The sequence below is a fragment of the Podarcis pityusensis genome, assembly GCF_964106645.2.
Source record: "Podarcis pityusensis genome assembly, chromosome: 9".
Classification (NCBI taxonomy): domain Eukaryota; kingdom Metazoa; phylum Chordata; class Lepidosauria; order Squamata; family Lacertidae; genus Podarcis; species Podarcis pityusensis.
This window is the reverse complement of record NC_138034.1, coordinates 74,371,671-74,398,487: the sequence shown is the minus strand read 5'-3', so window position 1 is coordinate 74,398,487 and position 26,817 is coordinate 74,371,671. Positions and strand designations below refer to the sequence as shown.

At 47.1% G+C, this 26,817-nt stretch overlaps 1 protein-coding gene across 1 annotated transcript in view; it reads left to right on the top strand.

Moving 5' to 3' along the window:
• The window catches only part of LOC308485435 (transcription factor COE1-like), a 93,923-nt gene that overhangs the window by 14,978 nt on the left and 52,128 nt on the right, over positions 1-26,817 (top strand). The window contains 3 exon segments of the mRNA XM_081021317.1: positions 21,088-21,244; positions 22,897-22,960; positions 24,521-24,621. Of these exon segments, the coding sequence (XP_080877443.1) occupies positions 21,088-21,244; positions 22,897-22,960; positions 24,521-24,621 (322 nt within the window).

The following is a 26,817-nucleotide window of genomic DNA, read 5'->3' as shown; positions in this document are numbered from 1 at the left end:
AACAGAGAGAGCAGCAATGGCAAGGTTTGGGGGAAACGGGAATGGAATTGAATGCAGGTGTGTTCACTTGGCCGGGAGGTTCGGAAGGAGGGAGAGAGATCTGCAGACTCAGGGAGTTTCTGGAGGCTTAACTTTTTCTCAAGGAACAGCCTGAGGCAGCCGTCCCCAGTCCAGCCACTTTGGATTACAGTTCCTAACCAGTGTTTGAAATTCGCCAGGCGCATTTTGCACCTGGCTTCCGGCCACTTGCAACCAAGGTGCCAGGGTGCCAGGATGGTGCTTGAGATCTCCACCATCTGGAGGTGCATGCCAGCGGATCTGGACTGTTTTCGCACACTAATACCCCACCCTGTGGAATTCTATCCGTTATATTTTTATCTGCGCAATCAGAATCAATTTCTGGAACCCAAACACTTTTTCTGTGCAGTCTGAGCAGGAGCAGGGAATGACGTTATAGTGAATTGTTGCAGCTTGCCTTCGCTTGCCCCCTTCCCATTGTCCTGCTCACAGTTGTGAAGAATATTCCTATGTTATGAATGGTCTGTGACACCATTAAGAAAAAGAGGTGGGGATATATCTGTGGACTGGCCCTGGATAAGGTGACTTTCCCTCTTTAAGTTCCCAAACTCGGCTCTGAACCGTGTGCTCCGTGCAGAAAAAGCTGGAATATAAATGCCATAAATAAGCTATATATATAAAAAATCCTTCCAGTAGCATCTTGTTGTTTAGTCATTTAGTCATGTCCGACTCTTCGTGACCCCATGGACCAGAGCACGCCAGGCACTCCTGTCTGCAGCTGCTTAACTCCCTTCTCGCACGACTAACTTGGGGGGGGGGTGCAGGGAGACAGGTCTGATGGCTTCCGGGGACTTCCAGGCCATGGGTAGAAGGTGTTTCAGTCTCTATCTTTGGAGAGGCTAGAGATTGGCTGGTGTGCAGTATTTGTTGTTGTTTAGTCGTTTAGTCATGTCCAACTCTTCGTGACCCCATGGACCAGAGCACGCCAGGCACTCCTGTCTTCCACTGCCTCCCACAGTTTGGTCAAACTCATGCTGGTAGCTTCGAGGACACTGTCCAATCATCTTGTCCTCTGTCGTCCCCTTCTCCTTGTGTCCTCCATCTTTCCCAACATCAGGGTCTTTTCCAGGGAGTCTTCTCTTCTCATGAGGTGGTCAAAGTATTGGAGCCTCGGCTTCACGATCTGTCCTTCAAGTGAGCACTCAGGGCTGATTTCCTTCAGAATGGAGAGGTTTGATCTTCTTGCAATCCATGGGACTCTCAAGAGTCTCCTCCAACACTACCTTGCCATGGCGAAGGGGCTTGAATAACTCAGAGGAGCTATGAACTATGACGTGCAGGGCCACCCAAGATGGACGGGTCATAGTGGAGAGTTTTGACCAAATGTGATCCACCTGGAGTAGGAACCGGCAAGCCACTCCAGTATCCCTGCCAAGAAAACTCCATGGACAAAGACAACAGGCATATAAAAGTAGCACCTTAGAGACCAACTAAGTTTGTTATTAGTATGAGCTTTCGTGTGCATGCACATTTCTTCAGATACCTGCACACGAAAGCTCATACCAATAACAAACTTAGTTGGTCTCTAAGGTGCTACTGGAAGGAATTGTTTTTATTTTGTTTCGACTACGGCAGACCAACACAGCTACCTACCTGTAACTATAAATAAGCTATTCAGCTTACCTTCTTAAGGAAGCTGGTGGGGCTAGCCCAGGCATAGGCAAACTCGGCCTTCCAGATGGTTTGGGACTACAGCTCCCATCATCCCTGACCACTGGTCCTGTTAGCTAGGGATGATGGGAGTTGTAGTCCCAAAACATCTGGAGGGCCGAGTTTGCCTATGCCTGGACTAGCCAGACAGAGATGCCAGTCACCAAACTGGCATCCAGCAATCACCATATGGTCGCAATTAGACCTGTGCCAGTTGCAAAACACGCCTGGGGAGTTTCTAAAACTGGCTGTCCCCCTTTTAAATAGAGAATAGGTTCTTTCACATGCCTTGCCAGACACAGGTACAAGGTTCTCCTCACATGTTACAAGTATTTGTTGTACACCTCTTGATTTGTGTGGCTCACCTGTGCGTACACACAGGCAAACAGACGGCAGATTCGTCGAACGTAACTTGCGAATAGGTGGGTGAACGTGCGGCTCAATCATTGTGCACCCCAGTCCTTGGATTGTGCAGTCGTTGAATGTAACGTGTGAGTGCTCCCACAGAGAGGGGCAGTTGAAGGTTATCAACTGGGGCTGAAATCCTGCACAGTTAATCCCAGTGGGATTATACTGGCTTTGTTGCATTCAGAGGTTTAGCTCCCCCTCCGACTATAGAATTTGAACTCAGCTCCTTGGAGCCTGTGGGTCTGCCTGTGTCAAATTTTCTGCCTTGTGTTGCTGATACAACACTTGTGTTCTTGTGAGATGCCCCTCATGCAACAGCAGGACCAAACAAAACAAGTTTTAGATGGTGTTTTAGGAGATTTATACCAAGTTTTTGCTGGGGTCTCTCCACCCCCACCCCCCCTGCTCGCACCCCGCTATAAAAGCCCCCGCAGTTCCAGAGACTTTATGGTTATTGAGAAATGTTCTCTCTCTCTCTCTCTCTCTCTCTCTCTCTCTCTCTCTCAACTTCCTGCTGCCTCTGGCTTTTAAAAGACGAAATCTGAGATTGCCATAAATCCAGCAGCCCAAAATCTCTGACTCCCGATAAAATCAGGATTGGATTTCCGCCGTTTTGTCACCCTGCTGATCTCCCGTCTTAGTCCTGCGGAGATTTTCCCCAGGGTCATGGTTTTATTCCGCCTCCCTGGCCCCGTCAAGCCAGTCAGAAGGATTCAGGGTTCAAGATGCTCATTTCCCATTGTTTCCTTGACCCAAAGAAACCCGAGGCCAACTGCATTAATAATAATAATAATAATAACATAGCATTATCTATTAAAGCTCTTGGAAATTTCCATCCGTAAATAAAGTTAATGGCTCTTGGGTATTGTTCATGAATATCCGAGAGATCCATTACTTTATTTACAGATGGAAACTGTAAAGTGTCTTAATGGGCATTATTATAGGGGCGTAGATTCAGTTGCACACCAGCAAATTTAGATTGTGCCGTTGAAGTGGATTTGGTGCCCTTGCAGAACATAATCACTTCTACCCCCCACCTCACCCAAAAAATTGCTGTAAGGAAAGTGACAGAGAAACACATGGAAAAGGGCAGGTTGGCAATTGCTCGAGGTGACACCGGCTAACCTCCCCAAACAAACCAGAAGGAATGCTCCATAGGCAGGTTGGGGGTCTCTCTCAACAAAACCCTCCCATTCATGCTGAGACCGATTTGCACAACAGAACTTCCCTTCCCCCTCTTTCCCCCCAAAACAGGGTTGTGGTTTTTCCAGAATTTGAACTCAGCTCCTTGGAGCCTGTGAGTCTGCCTTTGTCAAAGTTTCTGCCTTGTGCTGCTGATACAACACTTGTTTTTGTGAGATGCCCCTCGTGCAACAACAGGACCAAATAAAGCAAGTTTTAGATGGCAGTGCAGGGCTTGCAGAGGGAAGAGAAATTCTGTTTCACGAGCAGAAGCCTTTGCCCAACTGGGACTATTTCGGTGGATGTAGCTCCCCATTAATAGTGCTTTATGGAAGGGGATTGTTTTACTGATGCCTTGTAACTGTGTTACAGATGGACCCTAACTTAGATGCAGAGGCGTCTAAGGTGGGACCTTTTGCATGCAAAGGATGTGCTTTCCACTCGACTACATCCCTTCCTAGGGAATTCTCCTTTACTGATCAGATCATCTAGGCTAGTATTACCTATTCTGACTGCCAGCAGCTCCTGGGGCTTTCAAACAGGAGTCTCTCCAAGCTGTACCTTTTTAAAAAACCAAAAACCAAAACACATTTTAAAATATTGTTTTAATTCCATTAAATTCCTTTTTTAAACCTGTATATGTTTTTGCTTTTTGTGTGTTGTTTTGAGTCCTGGTCCGGAAGAAAGATAGGGTAATAATAATAATAATACCTAGAGATTGATCCTGAAACGTGCAATTTGCAAAGTGTGAGCTCCTGTGTTTATATCCACCTGTCTGCCTTTATTTCAGCAGCTATGTGTAACCCTTTTAAAGGAATCAACAACGAAACGAAACCAATATTCCTTTTTATTTCCCCCTGACGCTTGTCTGCAGAAATGGACACTCAGTGCATGAGAGACTTCATTTATTCACAGAAAACCATACAGATTCAGGCATCCATACGTGGAAAGTGGTTTCTACGTCACAAGCTGCTGGCGTTCAAACAGCTTTCAAACAGCGTTTATTTAAGCATCTGCATTTATGCCGAGGAGTTTCAAATCGCACAACTCTCAGAAGGCAGCGCCCACAACATCCTCAGACACGAAATATAATACATAAATATTCCAGGCCCTTGAAAAGGCATCTGTGACAGATAGCTGCACTGTTATGTAAATCGCAAGAATATGCCGAACTTCTCTTAGAATTGCACTTCTCATTTGAGATTTTGCATTCCCACATTTTCCACAACCGTTCCTGCTTTGGCTGTGCTCTCCACTGTTTGGCAAAGAACCTCCTTTCCCGCTGCTAATAAATTTGGTGCACACTCCTGAACTTTTGAGACTTACCTTGCTGTACGAAAGCTAAGCAAACCATTTCAGTGTTTGCATACAGCAAAGATCGGAGATACTGTCCACTCCTCTTTTCTAACCATTCCTTATGGGGTTTGCTTATTTGTTTTCTGTGGATGTAAACTCTGCCGTTCAACCTAGCCATTCCCAAGGCAGCTCGCAACGAGGTTCGTCATAAGGCATTCTTTGCTATCCCGGTGTCCTCCAGATGTTTTGTAATGAAACATCAAATTGACACATACAGTGAGGGGGGAAAGGTATTTGATTCCCTGCTAAATTTGCCCATTTGCCCTCTGACGAAGAAATGACCAGTCCATTAATTTTAATGGTAGGTTTCCTGTAGCTGTGAGAGACAGAATAACAACAGGAAAACCCCCAGAAACCCAGAGGGCAAAAGTCACAGATTGACGTGCATTGTAATGAGTGAAATAAGTATTTGATCCCTTTGCAAAAGATGACTTGGTACTTGGTGGCAAAACCCTTGTTGGCAATTGCAGAGGTCAGACGTTTCTTGTAGGTGGTCACCAGGTTTGCACACATCTCAGGAGGGATCCCATTCTGTCTCTCACAGCTACAGTAAGCCTACCATTAAAATTATGGACTGGTCATTTTTTTCGTCAGAGGGCAGACGGGCAAATTTAGCAGAGGATCAAATACTTTCCCCCCTTACTGTAGCCCCACACAACGGAGTGTCCCTTAGTCCCCTGGTCAATGGATGGGACCAGGGTTGTAAAATCCGTAGTAACAGAGAGACCCCAGTTCCTGCTTGTCTTTCCATTTCTTCTGATCCTGTAGGCTATAGCCCATTTTGGGGGGTAGTGTGCGGACCTCGAGTCCTGGGGCAGGGATGTCTAGGTCCGATGACTCCCCAGGTTCTAGGTGGAAATATACCAGTGGGTCTGGCTGTCCTTGCCTCTCATCTGAGTAGATCCCAGGTCGAGGCAGGGCTGAGCCCTGATATAACCCATCAAACGCCCTCCTCCCTCAGCGAGGCGCATCCCAAATATACCCAGTGGCCAGCAGCAGCATAATGGGAAACAAATGGCCACCTTTCAAAGAATTTCAGTATAATTGAAAAAATTGGGTACACTCTTCCCACCTTGGATCAAATCTATGCTTCCAGGTGCCATAAGAAAGCTGCAGAGATAGCGCAGGACAGTGCACACCCCGGAAATGATCTCTTTCAGCTTCTGCCGTCTGGAAGAAGGTACAGGGTTATAAAGACTAGGACTAGCCGCCTGAGTTTCTACCCAAATGCGATTTTGGTTTTAAACGCAGTGTAAGGCGTCTCTGCGGAAGTATATTGTATTTAAAAATGGGGTATCAGAGTTTTTAGGGGGCTAACCATGCTGGGATAGCAGGCTTATTGGGTTTTGAATGTTTTATGTAGATTTTTCAATTTCGTTGTTCTGTATGGGACAATGACAATAAAGATTATCGTACCGTATCGTATTCTTTAGCCATGATTCCTACTGTGCTGGGCCCGGGGGTAACCCTTGAAACGCGGTCCAGGACCAGACCAGAATCTGGAGGTTCTGCTAGGAGTCAGTCCCACAGGGTCAAGGCAGGAAACTAGGCAAGGACAGGTACAGGATCTCAGGCAGGATATAGCAATGTTGCTCCCGCAACCTGAGGCGGGGTCCGACAGCCTTTTATCTTTGTCGGGATAATGGCCGGTCCTGATCCCCCGGTGACTCACCACCCTGTCTCACCCGAAGGCAAGCACTCCTCCTGCGAGTATTCAGGTCTCTCCTTCTCTCAGACCTTAGTCTCTGCATCTTGGGAGATGTCGGTGGGTTACTGGACCCAGAGGCCACCTCAGCCTCCCCTGACCCAACCGGTAGTGGAGCAGCTGTAAGTGATGGCCCAGCTGGAGGCAATGAGGTCATCCCCGCATCTGGAGCCAGGGCAGGCTCAAGCCCTGACTCGGCCCAGCTGGTGCTTGTTGCAGGGGAACATGTGCAGACTGGGGCTCTTCAGGATCAGGCCCCAGACTTGGTTCAGATGAGGCAAAGGATCCGGTGTGGACTGAGACTCCTCTGGTTCCGAGTCCCAGGCCATCACACCTGCATTACAGGGGTTGTGCTAGATGACCCTGGGTGTCCCTTTCATGATCCTAACGTGATTCCTAGCCCCGTCGCCTGGAGCTGCTCAGAAAATTAGGGTGGGGGGAACTTAAGGAGAAGGGACAGGCATTTGTTGACAGTAGGGGTGTGATGGGTCCACGGTGGTGGTGGTGGTGGGGAGATAGTGGGAGAGACCCAGTTTTTACCCCCAGGGAACTGGGTCCTAAACAAAAAGCAGGCGAGATTTCCCTCGATTTCCCCCCCTCCCTAAGTTATCTATATAACTTACAAATCTCTCCCTCTCTCTGCTCCCACCCTGCTTTTTAGCTAAACGGACACCCAGAGAGCAGCCTAGGAAGAGTCAGTGGGTGGAAGAGTAATTTACCTAGGAGATTACGCTGAGGGGGAAGAGAGATTGTCTTACTTTCTTGTCTGTGGGCTGAAGGTTGGGAAGGAAATTTGCCTCTTGTTTTTAACGAGGGCTGGCCCCCTCTCCCTGCCTTTCTCTGATTGAAATGCTGCAGCGAAAGAGCCTTTTTCGGCTGCACGGAGGAGATTCTTGAAGATGGGGCTGGGGGGAGAGGAGCGAAGGAGCTGGTTGTCAAAACTGATCCTTCAATCAGCAGGGAACCTGCACAAGCTCTTTTTCTTTCACGGGGTATTTTTAGAGCCAAAAGGTTGCTGGGAGCACAGAAATCCAGAAGGGAAGTTCCCAGAAAATCACACTTTTTTTGACGTCTGGGTGGGTTTTCTGACTTGGGCCGCAAGGTGCCGATCTTGGTCGAGATGGTCATGTGTTTATGTCAGTGCTAATAAACCAGTGTAAAAACCCCCCAAAAACACACACATCCACAATGTGTAAAATTAGGACCAGTGGCAGAGTGCATCGTTGATTAATCATCTGCCTTTTATCTGATTGATTAAATTTAAATAAATTTGCATATTGCCCAAAACCCCTGTCGCTGCCTTCTTCGGATACTGGAGAAAGTGCAAGATAACTCTCACCTTAAGCAAGCAGATGGTGAAACCTCAGAGCATGTTTACTCAGAAGTGAGCCCCACTGGGTTAAAGGGGATTTACTCGCTGGTAGTGTGTTTGAAATCACAGGCAATAGCAGCCAGTTGTTACTGGAAAGAAATGTCATCTTGGATATTTTCATTCCTTGTTTCAGCTTCAGAAAATAAAAAAGGACCCTTAGCTCTGAGATGCACCCTTGCTCTGGTCTGTAACTTGCCCTTTCCTTCTCTGAAGGATATAAAAGAGCCCTAGAATCATATAATTGTAGAGTCAAAATCGGTCCCATGGGCCATCTAGGGCGAAGATGCTGGTTTTTTTAAGAGGGGAGCACCAGTCTCTGTGTTGACCAAGTGTTTGCTACTGCTTTTCAGTATTAGAAACTCAGCTATATAAGCTAGGTGCAAAATGGCTCCTTAGGCCGGGCTGCCTCAGTGGAATGTCAAGTTGCCATTTTGGGACCAGATGGCTTAAAAGTTGTAATTTTCAACACAGTGGTACCTTGGTACTCGAACGGCTTGGCTCCCGGACAAATTGGCTCCTTAACGCCGCAACCCGGAAGTAAGCTTTCTGGTTTGTGAACATTTTTTGGAAGCCGAACATCCGACGCAACTTCCACTTGAGTGCAGGAAGTTCCTGCAGCCAATCGGAAACCACGCCTTAGTTTTTGAACCGTTTTGGGAGTCGAACAGACTCCCAGAACGGATTAAGTTTGAGAACCAAGGTGCCACTGTACTACTTTTGATTGTGCAGATAAAATATCACTGATAGAATTCTGCAGGATGCGTTTTTAGTGTGTGAAAACAGTCACGTTCCAAGGATCCCCAGGCATGCATCTCCAGATGGTGGATATGTCAGGTGCCATCCTGATGCCCGAACATCAGGTTTAACTCTTTGTTTGGTTTTTAGTAACTAGTTACCGTATTTTTCGCTCCATAAGATGCACCTTTTTCTTCCTAAAAAGTAAGGGGAAACGTCTGTGCATCTTATGGAGCGAATGTGTGGTCCCTGGAGCTGAATTGCCCAGGGGCAGATCATGCTTTTTTTTTTAGAAAGAGGGAAGTGGGTGTTGAAACAAAGCCGCTGATCGGCAAGCGATCGGGAGGGAGATAAGGGACGCTAGCAATAAAGGAGGCTGCCTGGAAGTGGGGAGGTAAAGACAGCAAACCTGCAAGGAGAGGAGACAGGAAGGCTAAAGCAATGAGGAGAGAAATTAGAAGAAAAGGAGGAGCAAATACTACTCCAGCTAAGGAAAAGACACTAAGGCAAACAAGAGGGAAGGGGGTGTTGAAAGGAAGCAGGTAATCGGCAAGCGATCGGGAGGGAGATAAGGGAGGCTAGCGATAAAGGAGGCTGCCTGGGAGGGGGGAGGTAAAAGCCTATGGATCCTCAGGATTTTTGCATTGGGTCACCCCAAATTCACCATCAGATCCCATAGCATGTCCATGGTTACCCTGACCATTAGGTCCAGTCGTGACCGACTCTGGGTTTGCTGCGCTCATCTCGCTTTATTGGCCGAGGGAGCCAGCGTACAGCTTCCAGGTCATGTGGCCAGCATGACTAAGCCGCTTCTGGTGAACCAGAGCAGCACACGGAAACGCCGTTTACCTTCCCGCTGGAGCAGTACCTATTTATCTACTTGCACTTTGATGTGCTTTCGAACTGCTAGGTTGGCAGTTCGAAACGGCTAGGTTGGCAGGCTATAGCCTGCACCAAAAAAATCACGCATCCACTGTTTCATTGGACCGCAGTGGCGCAAAAACGTGGTTACAAAGCCTGGATCCACATGGATTTTCAGGATTTTTGCATTGGGCTACCCCAAACTCACCGTCAAAGCACATGTCTGTGGCCACAGCATGAACCACAAAAATCATACATCCACCGTTTCATTCAGAATATTTTATTTCTTGTTTTCCTCTTCTAAAAATTAGGTGCATCTTATGGAAAATACGGTAATTCAGACTCTTAACGCATGGTGTGAAATGTCTTGCTTGGAAGGGTTATGACTTTGGAGCTGCTGTGGAATTGAAGCTTCTTCTGTAGCTTCTGACTCAGCCAGCTTAAGGAAAACTAATTGCACAATTGCAGAAATAGTTTTTATTTCTTTCAGTTTACTGAGTGTGCGATTAAAATAATAATGATCTTATTTTTGTCTTGCTACGCACTGTATCAGTGACTTCCAAAACGTTTTATAAATCTGCAAAAAATGAAAAAATGAACATAAAAGTGTCCTGGGTTCTAAACCTGGACAAAATACAGTATAAAAACATGAATAACAATAAAATTCAAAGTTCAGAAATCAATTTAGGGGAAATCCATCTAATAAGCATTAGATAATCCCCAGGGCTAGCTGGCTGAATTGGTCCTACTTGGGCCAGCAAGGAGGCCAAGGAAGAATTAGCTGTGGGGTCTCAGAGCGGGTAATCTCCTTAAAAGGGGAGGGGGAGGGAAGAGAAGGGAAATAAAAGATCAGGCTGAATTCAGATTAAAGGCCAGGTGGAATATCTCTGTCTTACAGGTCTGATGGAAGGAGGTTAAATCCTGCAGGGTCCTGGTCTCCTGGGACAGAGCATTCCACCAGGTCGGAGCCATCACTGAGAAGGCCCTGGCCCTGGTGGAGGATAGTCTGACTTCCTTAGGGCCTGGGACCTCTAAACTATGATTATTCATGGACCTTAAGGTCCTCTGCGGGGCAGACCAGGAGAGGCGGTCCCGTAAATACGAGGGCCCTAAGCCACAAAGGGCTTTAAAGGGCAAGATGTCCCTGGAAAATAGGGACACTTAGAGGGTCTGTTCACCCTCTTCCTTTCTTATTATCAAATATTCAGCCTGTGAAATTTGCTGTCATGCTATGTGGGGAGACCCCCTGGCTTGGCCCGACCTTAATTCCTATATACTACAGGCAGCAGCGTATGAGGTGGCAAAATTGACTGTGCCTCTTTGTTGGGGGCACCACTTTCAATGCTTCCCCATGGAAAAAGGAGAAGAGCCACTGTGTGTCAGGTTCTAGCTAAAAGTGATTGCCGTCATGTTAGATTTCTTCCTGCAAGGAGCTCTAAAAAAACCAAACACCCGCCTGTAGTCTAAAGTTGAACATCTCCATCTCATCTCCATCTCCATCAGGTTGTTGGGTGGACGAAGCCTGGGTTCGCCTGGGAAAAGCCCAAATGTATGGAGGCTACGTCTGTTGGTGGCTATTAGCCATCATTACTAAATGGAGCTTCATTGTTTAGGGGCAGCATATCTCTGAATATGGTGCTCAGGGTGGAGAGAAAACAAGGAGCGAGTGTGAGGATGGACAGGTTGGGTTTCACAGTTTTCCACTCATGCAATTCTCCCCATTTTCACATCAGTGAGTGTGTGTGTGTGTATGTGCGTGTATGTGTGTGTACAGGGTGAGTCCTTTAAAAGAGGCCCCGTGGATACAGATTACACATGTTCCATGGGGCCTCTTTTAAAAGACTCACCCTGTGTGTTTGTGTATATATATATATTGTTGTTGTTGTTGTTTAGTCGTTTAGTCGTGTCCGACTCTTCGTGACCCCATGGACCAGAGCACGCCAGGCACTTCTGTCTTCCACTGCCTCCCGCTATATATAGAGAGAGAGAGAGAGAGAGTGTGGTACCTTGGTTTAAGAACAGCTTAGTTTATGAACAACTTGGATTAAGAACGCTGCAAACCCAGAAGTAGGTGTTTTGGTTTGTGAACTTTGCCTTGGAATAAGAACATGTTCCGCTTCCTGTTGAGTGTGTTCCATTTGTAAATCAAGTCCCCTGCCGCTATGGGAAAGCACGCCTTGGTTTAAGAATGCTTTGATTTAAGAACGGACTTCCGGAATGGATTAAGTTCATAAACCAAGGTACCTCTGTGTGTGTATGTGTGTGTGTGTGTGTGTGTGTGTGTGTGTGTGTCTGTCTGTCTGTGTGTGTGTGTGTGTGTAAAAACCACTCCTTGTGAAAATTCAGCTGCAGCTTTAGAATCTCTCCTTACACATCTTTGTATGCAATTTTGCCTAATATACCCTCTTTTGCAAAGCATTTTCCCCTCCCTTTTATAATGTTTATTGTCTGCTGCTTCCAGAAATACATGCATTTCTATGCATACTTAACTACAGTATGTGCATTTTTTGGCCAGGGAAGGTTGCATTGCAAAATTCAGAACAATACAGATTTCCAAAAAAAGAGAGAGGCTGTGTTTCATTCTTCCTGCTATTCTGAAAGTGTGAGTTAGACCCTTAAATGCAAACTGAATTAATTTTTCTCCCCCCATCTCGAGACAGGGCCAAAGCTCTTGAGGGCTTTTTTTTTTATAAATCAAAACCAGGATCTAGAGTTGCCAACTGATAATTTTTTTAAGCATTAAAGGAAGGACAACAATAAAAAAACCAAACCCTGGCTTGCATTTAACAGCAGCTTGATTCTCATGGAGATTAAATATGACCGTTTGTTAACAGCTGCAGATCAAGCTGTTGTGATATGCAAAGGGGCAGGTCAAGAACTTTGGCAGTTCTACCTGGGAGAGAATAAGGTGCAAATTCCGTTTACTCTGAACTTAAGTTGACTTCAGCACTAAGCAAAGGCGCCTGAGACTGATGCATTGCCTCAGAAATTTGATAGGTGCTTTGGGGGACAATTTTGGCTGGAGAAGTAATTTAGGGGGCTACATCTAGCACGCACATAATTCCCCTCTTCCCCTAGGCTCACTTTAAATTCTGAAGCAACAGGGGAAGATCCAGCCCGCAAGCGCTTCTGGAATGTGTAAATTGACTCTGCCATCCCGGTAGGATTCCTGTTCCTTTTCGTAGCTGTGTGGCAGGCAGAAATTCTGCCAGGGAATTCTGCTGCAGGGAAAGCAGTGCCTGTTCAATTTCTGCCTGGCAGGCTAATGATAAAGGCACAGGAAGCTCTGGCAGGAAAGGTGGCAACCATTGCCACAACCTTGTGCAATAGTTGCTCCTGCGTCCACTTGAAACTCAGAGCCGTAAATGTCTTCTCTCTGTTGGGCCATCGGAATATCAGAGGCGGCCTTGCTCCCTTGGCCAACTTTCAAGAAGTCAAGGGACAAACGGAGATGGTCTTGGTACCTTCACCTCGAAGTCCATAAAAATCAGAGCCTGAGCACATTCCACAAAACCCACCCTGTGAAGGTTGCGTTTGACAGCCAGGAAGCCTGAAACCAGGCATGTCCTCCGTTTCAGGAGCCTAATCTGCTCCGCCGGTCAATTTAATTCAGCCCCTGTGGCAGTATATGTCCTGGGGCAGGCTTCTTCAACCTCGGCCCTCCAGATGTTTTGAGACTACAATTCCCAGCATTCCTGACCACTGGTCTTGCTAGCTAGGAATCATGGGAGTTGTAGGCCAAGTTAGGGATCGTGGGAGTTGTAGGGCTGAGATTGAGGAAGCCTGTCCTGGGGTAAAATCCTTTTAAAAGCTAAAAAAAAGCTCAGCAGCATCAATCCTAAAAAAAGCTCAACAACTTTGGACTTTGGTCAGCACTCGCACATGTTCACTTCATCAAATATCAAATCTGGCCCTTTTTGAAAAAAGTTTGGGCACCCCTGCTTTGGGCACTGAGAGCCAGTGTGGTGTAGTGGTTAAGAGCGGTGGACTCGTAATCTGGTGAACCGGGTTCGCGTCTCCGCTCCTCCACATGCAGCTGCCGGGTAACCCTGGGCCAGTCACACTTCTCTGAAGTCTCTCAGCCCCACTCACCTCACAGAGTGTTTGTTGTGGGGCAGGAAGGGAAAGGAGATTGTTAGCCGCTTTGAGACTCCTTCGAGTAGTGATAAAGCGGGATATCAAATCCAAACTCCTCCTCCTCCTCCTCTTCTTCTTAAACAAGTGTGGCTAACTTAATGGAACTGGATGTTTTGATTGGCTGCGCCTTTTCTTTTCAATAGCCTTCCCTTTCCTCAGGAACATGGGCAGGGCAGGAATAAGTCACATGGAAGACGAAGCAAGCTTGTTTTCCACTGCTCCAGGGCGGTAGACCTGAACCAGTGGATTCAAAGGTCAAGAATGGAGATCCCGACTGAATGTTAGGAATAGCTTTCTTTTTCCCATTGGCCCATTGTGTGATTGATGGAGAAAGTGACTTCTACACACACACACACACACACACACACACACACAAAAACTTCTTTCCAAAGAAGAGAGGGCAAGACAGACAAACATTTTCTCCACGAGTCAGGAGGATGGTTTGTTGTCTAGGTGCAGGGGATACACAGGGCCAGCTAGAAATGAGCCCCAAATTTCTCATATATTCTCTAGAAGCTCAGAGGGTTAGTCTACAATGGGGAGAGATCAGGCCCCTCGACTCTTGGGCAGAAGGGGATAGCACTGAATATATATTTGAGGGCGGCTGGCAGGCAAATGGGCTTCTTCTAAATTTTGCCCCTCAAACTGGAACGGTCTTCCCTCGGGAGGTTGTGGATGGCAAGAGTTGTTTGGCAGTGGAACGGTCTCCCTTGCAAGCTGGTGGACTCTCCTTCCTTGAAGGTTTTTAAGAGGCAGAAATTGCATGGCCATTTGTTGTGGATGCTTGAGGTGAGATTCCTGCATTGCGACCCAGAGGCCCAAGCCCCTCTTGATGTGGCCAGGGGGACTGGGAACAACACTAGCCGTGGCTTTCCCAGCAACACAACACATGCACAGTAGTGTCTGTTGCCCCACAGTTCCCTGCTTCTCTATGCATGCACAGTAAAGCAGGGGCAGCCAACATAATGTGCTCCAGATGTTTAGTGACTGCATTTTTATTTTAACATTTGTGTACCACCCTTCATCCAAAGATCTCAGGGCAGCTCGTAGCACCAAAGGGCAGATCGCAGCATCTCCTCTCATCCCTTCCAACTCTGCAATTCTATGATTCTAAGCGTGCAGTAGGATCTTCCCATTTTTGCTTTTTCCAAAGTTGGCAGGTACTCCACACCGTCTGTGACCAGAGCATAGGGCTGGTTCTGAGTTCGAATTCTCAGGCCAGGTCCAGAGGGCTCCTGTGCGGCAAAGAGGGCCCGGTGTCAGGGCCTCTGGAAGGCCTTTTTATATATATTCTGCCTGTGCAACTTCAGCGCTGATAAGAGCAAGAAAGCCCAGGCGACTCGGCTACACGGCACGCCAGGTTTTATTACAAGCTAGTCTGAGCTCTGAGCTGAAGGTCTCCCAGGAGAGAGCTTGTTTCCTTTCCAAAGTCATCACCGCTCTAAGCGGCGGAACAAAATTCAGCATTCAAAGTGCAAGGCAGGCTGCACAGTGGCCTCTTCGAAACAGAGCGTTTTGAGTAAAATTATATAAAAAGGGGAGCAGCTCATATTCTTTTCTAGTAAAGCCGAGGTGTTTCTAGGCTTGATTTGAAACTGCTGTCTGTATTTTGGAGACGTATCGTCTTCGAAGTCGTTATTATTATTTATTAAAGTGGGATACTGCCCTTTATCCGAGGATCACAGTTCACAACGTCAAAATGCAAAAAATGGAAATGAAAAGCTGGCTCCCGCGTAACAGTTTGTTGCGGACTCTGTGCCTGTCTAAGCGTGGCGGAAAGGGGGGGCTGACCACCTTCCTTGCTTACAAGAGACCCCCGGTACAATCCCCTTCAGTCTAGGTGTGGCTGGGAAAACTTCTGCCACTCAGTGTAGACATTGCTAAACTAGATGGACCCAATAGTGTGATTCTGTATAAGGCACGTTATACCAAAAACAGAAAAACCTCCCCAATATTCCCAGCATGGTTCTCCTCTTAAGGCCTTTTGCAGTCCTGGTGTTCTACGAGAAGGAATTTTTGGGGGGAATCCCAAAGAGAACGTTCCTTTTTCTCGAAAGGGCTTTTCAGCTGCAGGAGTTGAGTGTGAAGGAAAAAGGAAGGAGGTTTTCTAAGAAGCTGCCCTCTCGGGTGAATGTCAGCCGACTGCTTTCTGCAGACGCTATAGAAACTTTCAGGCTCACTGTCCTTCTCTTCCACCCAACTCCCCGCCTCACCGCAACCTCTGACAGTTGATTTGAAAAGTGGTCTGGCAGACAGCAGCACACGGCCTGACAATCTCCGATCTCCCTTCTCCTTTTCTGAGGCACATTTATTGCAAGTTGGTTTGTATTCCGGGCACTAGAGAGACAGCTGCACAAAGGTGGAACCCACAACCTCTTAAGACACTCCTCGCCCTCCAGATATTTTTTGGACTACAACTCCCATCAGCTGCAGAGAAGCATTCAGGATGCCAGGTTTGCGGAAGGCCACTTCCAAGGGGACCAGCTGATCAGCTGCAACCCACACATGCAGGTTGCTGATGTGTGGGGCTGAAGTCTACATCCCAGTTTACATTTCTGCATTGCAGCGGGTTGGACTAGATGAGCCTCAGGGGTCCCTTCCAATTCCACAATTATTCTGTGATTCTATGGACGTCGTTTCTTTTGTGCTATTGTCATAGCCGTCACCTTCTCCTCTTCTGCTTTTATAACAACTTTCACATACAGTATAAAGCACAATCTTGCAAGAGGGCAGCACTTCATTGCTCCACTGATTTGGGTTGAATTGTTTGGCAAATGCTCAGATCTTTTCCACTGATATAAAGGGTTTATAAATAATAATAATAATAATTTTATTATTTATACTCTGCCCATCTGCCTGGGTTTCCCCAGCCACTGTGGGCGGCTCCCAGCAAAATAGTAAAAACACAATAAAACATCAACCATTGAAAACTTCCCTGTACAGGGCTGCCTTCAGATGTCTTCTAAAAGTCAGGTAGTTGTTTATTTCCTTGAAATCTGATGGGAGGGCATTCCGCAGGGCGGGCGCCACTACCAAGAAGGCCCTGTGCCTGGTTCTCTGTAACCTCACTTCTTGCAGTGAGGGAACCGCCAGAAGGCCTTCGGAGCTGGACCTCAGTGTCCGGGCTGAACAATGGGGGTGGAGATGCTCCTTCAGGTATACAGGACCGAGACCACTTAGGGCTTTAAAGGTCAGCACCAACACTTTGAATTGTGCTCGGAAACGTACTGGGAGCCAATGCAGGTCTTTCAGGACAGGTGTTATATGGTCTCGACGGCTGCTCCCAGTCACCAGTCTAGCTGCCGCATTCTGGATTAGTTGTAGTTTCCGGGTCACCTTCAAAGGTAGCCCCACGTAGAGCATATTGCAGTAGTCCAAGCGGGAAATAACCAGAGCATGCACCACTCTGGCGAGACAGTCTGTGGGCAGGTAGGGTCTCATCCTGCGCACCAGATGGAGCTGGTACACAGCTGCCCTGGACACAGAATTGACCTGCGCCTCCATGGACAGCTGTGAGTCCAGAATGACTCCCAGGCTGCACACCTGGTCCTTCAGAGGCACAGTTTCCCCATTCAATACCAGGGAGTCCTCCACAGCTGCCCGCCCCCTGTCCCCCCAAAACAATACTTCTGTCTTGTCAGGATCCAACCTCCATCTGTTAGCCATCATCCATCCTCTAACCACCTCCAGACACTCACACAGGACATTCACCCCCTCCACTGGTTCTGATTTAAAAGAGAGGTAGAGCTTCATCCCAACTGGACTGAGCTCAGAGAGTGAGATCACAAATACGAGAGCCATTGATTGCATTATTTGATATTGGTTTGCCATGTGCTTTTAACACTGAGCTTGTGCGAAAACTATTTCCAGTCCGAATGGGATATGTTCAGGTTTAAAAATGTGGCCAGTCAGTATATAAGAACCGAGCTCAGTTTTAGGGTCTTGCTTATAAATGCACCAGCAGCCATATACCTGGCATTGCTTGGGAAGTCTAAGAAACCAAAAAACCCAGGGAGTTTTGAAATTTGTGGTTAAGATCAGCACAGTTTTGAAAGGTTCAGTCTGCTGTCTTGATGCCAAGTGGCATCCAATTCTACCCAAGCAGATAAAAACCCGCTTCTTAATCTCTGGAGCCATGGAATTGAAGAGTTGGAAGGCGCCCCAGTGATCATCTAGTCCAACCCCCTGCAATCAAGGAATCTTACTTTTGTTGGCATCTGTCTGTCTTGAGAGACAATGGAAGAGTGTGCCATCAGGTGGTGAAGTCAAACAACTGGAGAGTTACAGCGCCTGCTGTGGCTGTAGAGACCGATACAGGAGAGACATGTTTTATTGCAGGTGTGGCAGATAAAGGGGAAAGACAAAGGCAGTAATCACAGCTCCAGAATGCCTGGCAGATGGCCATGCGCACTCCGTTGGCAATCCTCCAACGAAGGAGAGTCTACTGTCTTCCCACGTGGTCTGTTCCACGGTTGAACAGCTCTTACCGTCATGCAAAATTTGGTTGCGATATCTTAAGAGGTGCCCATCTGCCTTGCAAACAAACTTTCCGAAATACATAATAGATTAGCATGCACAGAGCCAGCCGTGTCACAGCAATGAGTTGGACAGGCATAGGGTATCTGAATATGGTTTTCCCAGCAGTGATGTATGCAAGTGAGAGCTGGACCATAAAGAAGGCTGATTGCTGAAGAGTTTATGCTTTTGAATTATGGTGCTGGAGGAGACTCTTGAGAGTCCCATGGACTGCAAGAAGATCCAACCTATCCATTCTGAAGGAAATCAGCCCTGAGTGCTCACTGGAAGGACAGATCCTGAAGCTGAGGCTCCAAGACTTTGGCCACCTCATGAGAAGAGAAGACTCCCTGGAAAAGACCCTGATGTTGGGAAAGATGGAGGGCACAAGGAGAAGGGGACGACAGAGGACGAGATGGTGGGACAGCGTTCTCGAAGCTACGAACATGAGTTTGACCAAACTGCGGGAAGCAGTGGAAGACAGGAGTGCCTGGCGTGCTCTGGTCCAGGGGGTCACGAAGAGTCGGACACGAGTAAACGACTAAACAACATGGCCTTTTAAATGTGTGGAGAGGATGCGTTGGTTTCTTTTAATGCATGTTGCATTTTTCTTTTGCAAACCGCCCTGTGATCTTGAGATGAAGGGTGTCATATGCTTTTAAAAACAGGGTCCACCTTCTATCCCTATGAGGTGCCGCTCCTAGGAGTTGCCACCCACTGCCTCTCAAGGCCTGAGTTCCCAGAGCCCTCTTCACTTTCCATGCACATGAATTAGCCGTTGCAGCTACAATGCCACAAACGTGCGTGTTTCATTCATCCTCAGGAATGCACCTGCCCCCCCCCCCCCGTGCCTGCAGTTGCAGTGCGTGGCCAAAAGGAGGCACCAGTCAAACGTGTGGTTAAATTCGGGGGGGGGGGGTAGAAGCTTCTGCTTCTATGAATGGGGTGCATTCATTGGTGACACCTTAATTCATCCAGGGCCTGGATGTCTCCAGGCTGCGATATTTGGCAGTGCCCTGCTCAACCGGCAGCCGAGCTCCCTCACCGCAGTGTGCAGAACCAGGCCACCTGCCCTGACAGATGCCCCCCACACCCTGGCAGTTTGCCCCTGTCACATGGCAGCCATGCCTTCAGCAGAGACGTCTGGCGTATTTGTTTCAGCCTGGGGGAGTAGCGGCAGGAGTTGGCTGCACCTGTTGGACTTCTGCCTGCCGTGCGCTGAGAGAAGGGAGCATGATAGAAACCTGAAGGAGCATCTCCACCTCCATCGTACAGCCCGGACACTGAGGTCGAGCACTGAGGGCCTTCTGGCGGTTCCCTCCCTGCGAGAAGCCAAGTTACAGGGAACCAGGCGGAGGGCCTTCTTGGTAATGGCACCCGCCCTGTGGAACTCCCTCCCACCAGATGTCAAAGAAAAAAACAACTCCCAGACTTGTAGAATACTTTTAGAAGGCAGCCCTGTTTAGGGAAGCTTTTAATGTTTAATAGGTTATTGTATTTTAGTGTTCTGTTGGAAGCTGCCCACAGTGGCTGGGGAAACCCAGCCAGATGGGCGGGGTATAAATAAATTATTATTATTATTATTATTATTATTATTATTATTATTATTATTACTACCTTAACCTCCGCTTTACCCGTGTGAACTGGGGCTGAGATTCTGTTCCCGAGGGATAGTGCTTCCTGCAGTTGGCAGAACAAGCCAACAGGTGGCATCCTTTTATCAAGTGTGCCCAGGGACGATATTTGGAGGGTCAGGTTTTGATGGGGTCAGTGGCATAATCTGAGGAGCCTTGCCCTTGCCCCTGAGGGTCTGGACTGCGCCTTCTCCAAGAAGAGAATAAGGCCCCAATGCCCCCTCCCACAAAAAAAGAACCTTGCTGTGCCATTACTAGACAGAAAATCAACCAAGGAAGCTTTCATCTTCCCCATCCATCATCCTTTTACTACAGTGGTTCTCCAAGGGTGTGGCAGGAGAGGGTTGCAAGCGCAGAGGGAAATTTCAAGGACGATCAAAGGAACAACCAAACATTTCAGTGTTGTATAGTTTAGTAGCTATTTTATTTTATTTGCAGAATATGGATAGCTATCTTTTCCAAAGGAGAGCAAAAGAATCAAGTGATACTGGGGAACAGCCTAGTTGTGTTTTCCAACATATTTCATATCAGTTAAGAAATTCAGTGTGGCATGAACAATTTTTATCTTATTTTTTATAATGTTTATTAGATTTTCTGTTTTACAATTTAGAATACTCGTTTAAACACCTTTAAAATATCATTGACTTCCCCCCTTTTCTTTCCGGAGTTCATTTTGCATATCATAAATACCTGCATATTTTACACAAATTATACCATTCAGCATTCCTTTATTACATCCACCAGAACTTTTTTACACTGTTGAATTTATCTTAACGCTGCCCACGTTTTCAAGTGCACACAGTTCCCCCCATGTATTCAATAAACGTTTTCCAGTCTTCTCCAAACGTTATGTTCTTCTTGCTCTCTTATTCTATATGTTAAGTCCGTAATCTGCGTGTTTTCCATCAGCTTAAGTTGCCATTCTTCTTCGGTTGGGACCTCGCTCGTTTTCCATTTTGGGGCTAACGAAACACGGGCCGCAGTAGTGGCATACATAAATAACGTTTATGAGCAATTTTTTATCTTCGTGCCCCAGAGGAAAAAAAGTTTGAGAATCACTGTATTACTACGACACTTCAATAAAACCATGCACAATAGATATTTATTTGTTCATTCACAATAAATATTTATTTGTTCATTCACTTAAAAAACCCCAGATTTCTTTATTTCTTTATTGTGTTTCTACCCCATCATCCAAGGAGCTCAAGGCGGCATTGGGTCTCTCCCCCCCCCCATTCCGTCCCAACAACAGCCCTACGAGGTAGGCTACGCGGAAAAGCTTCGACTGGCCCAAGGTCCAGCGGGCACCGGGTTGGCGAAGGCTGGCATAGATACCCCCATATCCTGCTCTCCTTTTTGTTTAGGCTTGTGGGGGGTTGGTGGCAGGGAAGGGGGCTTCTGGCTGGAGTTTTCGCCTCTCCTGAAGGCTTCTTCTTTCCGTCTCTCCCTCGCAGTGGCGTTGGGCTGGCTCGGGCCCATTTCGAGAAGCAGCCCCCGTCCAACCTCAGGAAATCAAACTTTTTCCACTTCGTCCTGGCCATGTACGACCGGCACGGGCAGCCTGTGGAGATCGAGAGGACGTCTTTCATCGACTTCGTGGAGAAGGACAGGGTATGGAGCCAATCGGGTTGCGCGGTCGTTTCTCTCCTCCCACCCCCCACAAAAAAACCCCTCTAGGGGTCAGATTTGAGGCATCATATCCAAATGGCGGCAACCATGGAACAGACTCCAACTACGATTCTGTGATTCCCTTGGAAGGTTGTGGGCTCTCCTTCCTTGGAGGTTTTTAAGCAGAGGTTGGACGGCCATCTGTCATGGATGCTTCAGCTGAGATTCCTGCATTTCAGGCGGCTGGACTAGTTGACCCTCGGGGTCCCTTTCAACTCTACAGTTCTATGATTCTGTGAACAGTGTCCCTCCCCTACTCATGCTCACCTCCGCCATACAATGGAAGTTGACTTCTGGGGCCTTTCCAAAAACCAAGATGGCGGCCCCCAGGGCCATGGGTTCAGCTCCATTTGATGGGGTGTTATGGCTCTAGACCTGGATAGAGTGCCTGGATAGAATGGGGGGACAACTGTAGGGCTGAGGACTTAGAAGTGGGAATTTCAGCTTTCCCAGTCCCTGGTTCAAAATCAGCAAGTCTTCTGTTTGAACCTCACCCCTGCTCTGGTGATAGCCTGGCTGTCTTGGTCTCGCTGCCCACCCGTATGAAATTTGGGAATAACAGTACTACTACTACTACTACTACTACTACTAATTTATTACTTATACCCCACCCAAAAGGCCAGGCCTCCCCAACCACTCTCGGTGGCTCCCAACAGAATATTTAAAACCACAATAAAACATCAAACATCAAAAACGTCCCTAAACATTAAAATGGGACACGGGTGGCGCTGTGGGTTAAACCACAGAGCCTAGGGCTCGCCGATCAGAAGGTCGGCGGTTCAAATCCCCACGACGGGGTGAGCTCCCATTGCTCGGTCCCTGCTCCTGCCAACCTAGCAGTTCAAAAGCACGTCAAAGTGCAAGTAGATAAATAGGTACCGCTCCGGCGAGAAGGTAAACGGCGTTTCCGTGCGCTGCTCTGGTTCGCCAGAAGTGGCTTAGTCATGCTGGCCACATGACCCGGAAGCTGTACGCCGGCTCCCTCGACCAATAAAGCGAGATGAGCGCCGCAACCCCAGAGTCGGCCATGACTGGACCTAATGGTCAGGGGTCCCTTTACCTTTTTAAACATTAAAAACTTCCCACCTTTCAGGGTTATTGTGAAGGACTCCTAAGATCATGTGTGCAAACTGCTTTGCATATTCTCAAAAATCGACTTCTTCTGATGGTGAGACGGATGTAAGAATAAATTGGCTTTTTCTTTATTTCTTCAAATATTTCATAGAAACGGAGAATTGTAGAGTTGGAAGGGAACACGAGGGTTATCTAGTCCAACCCCCTGCAATGCATGAATCTTTTCCCCCAACATGGGTTTCGAACCCACAACCCTGAGATTAAGATTCTTGTGCTCTACCAAATGAGCTTCTCCTAGCATTGATTCATCATATTTTGATCCTGCCTTTTCTCCATGGCACCTTTCGTTGTTTGCCTCCAAACTTTATCCTCACATCGATCCTGTGATGTCGGTTAGGCAAAAAGTCAGGGGTCTCACGGCTGGCAGATGATTCGAAACCGGGTCTCGCTACTGCAAGATGGCAGAGAGTCTTAAGCTACGGCGTGTGTTTTCAAAATAATATTTTATCCTTTTCTTTCAGGAGCAGACAGGAGAGAAAACCAACAATGGCATCCACTACCGGTTACAGCTTTTGTACAGTAACGGTAAGGAATATTGCTGGCTAATTTGCTATGTTTGTATGACGTTTTTTCAGGGGGACCCAGAAAGCGGATGACTTAAAATGATTAAAACTAGCCTTCCTCCGCTTGATGCACTGCATATGTTTCCAAACACAATTCCCAATATTATTATTACCTGAGCTTCACCCTAAGATCCCAGGGCGGGTGACGTCAATTTAAAAAACACCATCAATAATAAAGCACAATATTATTTTTAATGCATAAAAAAATCAGTGTAAAACAACTTAAAATTTCAAAACTGATTTCAAAAAGAGCTGCATCTTCCAGAAGCTATGCAATGAAGCTGCCAGGCCCACTTCTGTGGGGAGTTCCTCAGATTAGGGGCCACCACAGAAAGACCCTCTTCCCACCCCCAGGCCACCACTACCACCCTGAACCTTTGGGGGCAGAGGAGCTACTAAGAGCTCCCCCTGCCGATCTTAGTACCCGAGAGGGGATTTAGGAAAGGAAAGAGGCGTCTCTCGGGTATTTGGGGCCTCAGTTGTTTAGCACCTTGAATTGGACCCAGGAATCATCCCTGACTACAACTCCCATCATTCAGAGTGTGGAGACCTAGGCATGCAAAAAGCATCCCTCTTTGCTCCAGCAAAGTCGCTGCATCCATTCACTGCACTAAGCAGGGGTCCTCCAAGTGGCTTGGACTACAATGCCCATCAGCCATCATGCGAGCTCCAAGTTTAGGCTTTTCAGAGTCTCTTAGGTCCCAATTCAAGGCTCAGCCCTCACCGGCTCACATATCATTAGAAAAGAATCACGGTTAGATAACCATCATTGCAGACGGATGCAAGTAGTTTAGTTTTATTTCATTCTGGGTAGTGGCACCCGCCCTGTGGAACGCCCTCCCATCAGATGTCAAGGAAATAAGCAGCTATCTTATTTTTAAAAGACATCTGAAGGCAGCCCTGTTTAGGGAAGTTTTTAATATTTAATGCTGTATTGTTTTTAACACTCAATTGGGAGCCGCCCAGAGTGGCTGGGGAAACTCAGCCAGATGGGTGGAGTATAAATAAATTATTATTATTATTATTATTATTATTATTATTATTATTTCATATCCCTCCTTTTTTTCCTCTAAGGAGCTCAAGGCGGTCGTCCTCTCTCCTCACTGAACCCCCAAAACAACCCTGTGAGCATAGCTGCCAACTTTTCCCTTTTCTTGAGAGGAATCCTATTTGGAATAAGGGGATTTCCCTTAAAAAAAGGGAAACGTTGACAGCTAGGCCTGTGAGGTAGCTGAGAGGCAGCGGCTGGGCCCAAGGTCTCCCAGGGAGCTCCCTTCATGGCTGAGCGGGAATTCGAACGCAGGTCCTCGTCCGACACTCTAACCGCTGCACCACACCAAAGTTGTCAGCCGGTTGTGCCAAACTCCGCCACCTCTTGCCGCCGCCGCCCCCCAAATTTTGGGACTGGCATAGCCCCTGCGCCACCATTTTGAAAATGGAGGGCCTCTGTGATTTTCAGCCAGGGGATAGGAAGTTCCAGAACGGAAGAGACAAACGTTCCTCTCGCTTTTCTTCCTCGCAGGACTTCGGACGGAGCAGGACCTCTATGTCCGGCTGATCGACTCCATGTCCAAGCAGGTAACAGCCCCCAGTGAAAGTGTGGAAGGGTGTCGGGGGGGGGAGGTACGAGAGCCATCTTGGAATATCTCGTGGAAGATGGAACAAGCTTGTTTTCTCTTGCTCTGGAGGGGAGGACTCGAACCCATGGCTTCAAGTTACTAAGCCTCAGGAAGGAATTTCTGACCGCAAGAGCTGTTTGACAGTGGAATGGACTCCCTTCAGGAGGTGGTGGACTCTCCTTCCATGGAGGTTTTTAAGCAGAGGTTGGATGGCCATCTGTCATGGGTGCTTGAGCTGAGATTCCTGCACTGCAGGGGTTTAGACTAATTGACCCTTGGGGTCCGTTACAATTCTATGGTTCTATGATTCGGAAGGAAGGAAGGAAGGAGAGAAAGAGAAAGTGAGAGTAGAGAGAGAGAGAGAGAAGAGAGAGAGAGAAAGAAAGAAAGAAAGAAAGAAAGAAAGAAAGAAAGAAAGAAGATGATGATAGATAGATGATAGATAGATAGATAGATAGATAGATAGATAGATAGATAGATAGATGATAGATAGAAGAGGGAGGGAAAGAAAGAAGGAAAGAGTAGATAGATAGATAGATGGATGGATAGATAGATAGATAGATAGATGATAGATAGATAGATAGATAGATAGATAGATAGATAGATAGATGATAGATAGATAGATAGATAGATGATAGATAGAGATGATAGATAGATAGATAGATAGATAGATAGACAGATAGATAGACAGATAGATAGATATAGGTAGATAGATGATAGATAATAGGTAGAGATAGATTAGATAGATAGATAGATAGATAGATAGATAGATAGATAGATAGATAGATGAGGGAGGGAGGGAAGGAAGGAAGGAAGGAAAGAAGGAAGGAAGGAAGGAAGGAAGGAAGGAAGGAAGGAAAGAAAGAAGAGGGAGGGAGGGAGGGAAGGAAGGAAAGAAGGAAGGAAGGAAGGAAGGAAGGAAAGAAAGAAGAGGGGAGGGAGGGAGGGAAGGAGGGAGGGAGGGAAAGAAAGAAAGAAAGAAAAAGAAAGAAAGAAAGAAAGAAAGAAAAGAAAGAAAGAAATTAGATAGAGATAGATAGATAGATAGATAGATAGATAGATAGATGATAGATAGATAGATAGATAGATAGATAGATAGATAGATGATAGATAGATAGATAGATAGATGATAGATAGATAGATAGATAGTAGATAGATAGATAGATAGATAGATAGATATAGATAGATAGATGATAGATAGATAGATCGATCGATGATAAATAGATAGATAGATAGATAGATAGATAGATAGATAGATAGGAAGGAGAGGGAGGGAAGGAAGGAAGGAAGGAAGGAAGGAAGGAAGGAAGGAAAGAAAGAAAGAAAGAAAGAAAAGAAAGAAAGAAAGAAAGAAAGAAAGAAAGAAAGAAAGCAAGCTTGAGGAAGATGTGGTAGGTGGATCTCAGTTTTGTCCCAGGAACAAAATCAGCATCAAAGTTGGTTTCCTTCCAGCCCTCCCCTCCTGAGGGGGGAGCCCAAGGGAGGTAAATCCCAAACTGGGAGATGCTTCATTAAGCTTCACCATCATTAATCAACACCATTAGGCGGGGGGAGGGCTTTGTTAACTCTGGTGCTGATGGGCTGGGAGCCTCTGCTGCTTAGCACCTGCTTAGCACACACAAACACACCCAGGGCTCTCTGCTGAGGCCAAACAGAGGAGGAGGAGGAGGAGGAGGAGGAAGCCCAGACTTGCTCCTGCTTTAGGAAGCGGCCGCGTGCAACTCCCAGCATCCCCACCCAGCATGGCGTGTGGCCAGGGAGTTGTAGCGCCAGCTACATCTGCAAGACGCCACACTGGCTGCCCCTTGGCTGGCATGCTGAGATTTGCACGTAGGACCAAGTGTGTAGTCCTTATGGTTGTGGGATTGGTGATGGTTGGGAACTCTGGGCCTGAGTCAGGTAAACTGCCATGCTAGGGGGAGCAAGTGCAGGGGGGCTTCACCTCCCTCCCTCCCTCCCTCTCTCTAAATCTGCTTGGAGTGGGGGTCCAGGAGAATCTCCAGAATATCACGTGGGGTGGGGAGGAGAGGGGGAGAATGTTCCACCTGGCAAGATAGATGCTTGCATTGATGGAACCATCTCCTTAGTAAGGCATTGAAGTCTACCTTCAGAAGCCAAAGGAGCTTCTGGATCACAAGACTTCCACTGAGCAGAGATGGGGCCTTGCAGTTCTCCTTGCCGTGCCCAAAATGTGTGCAGA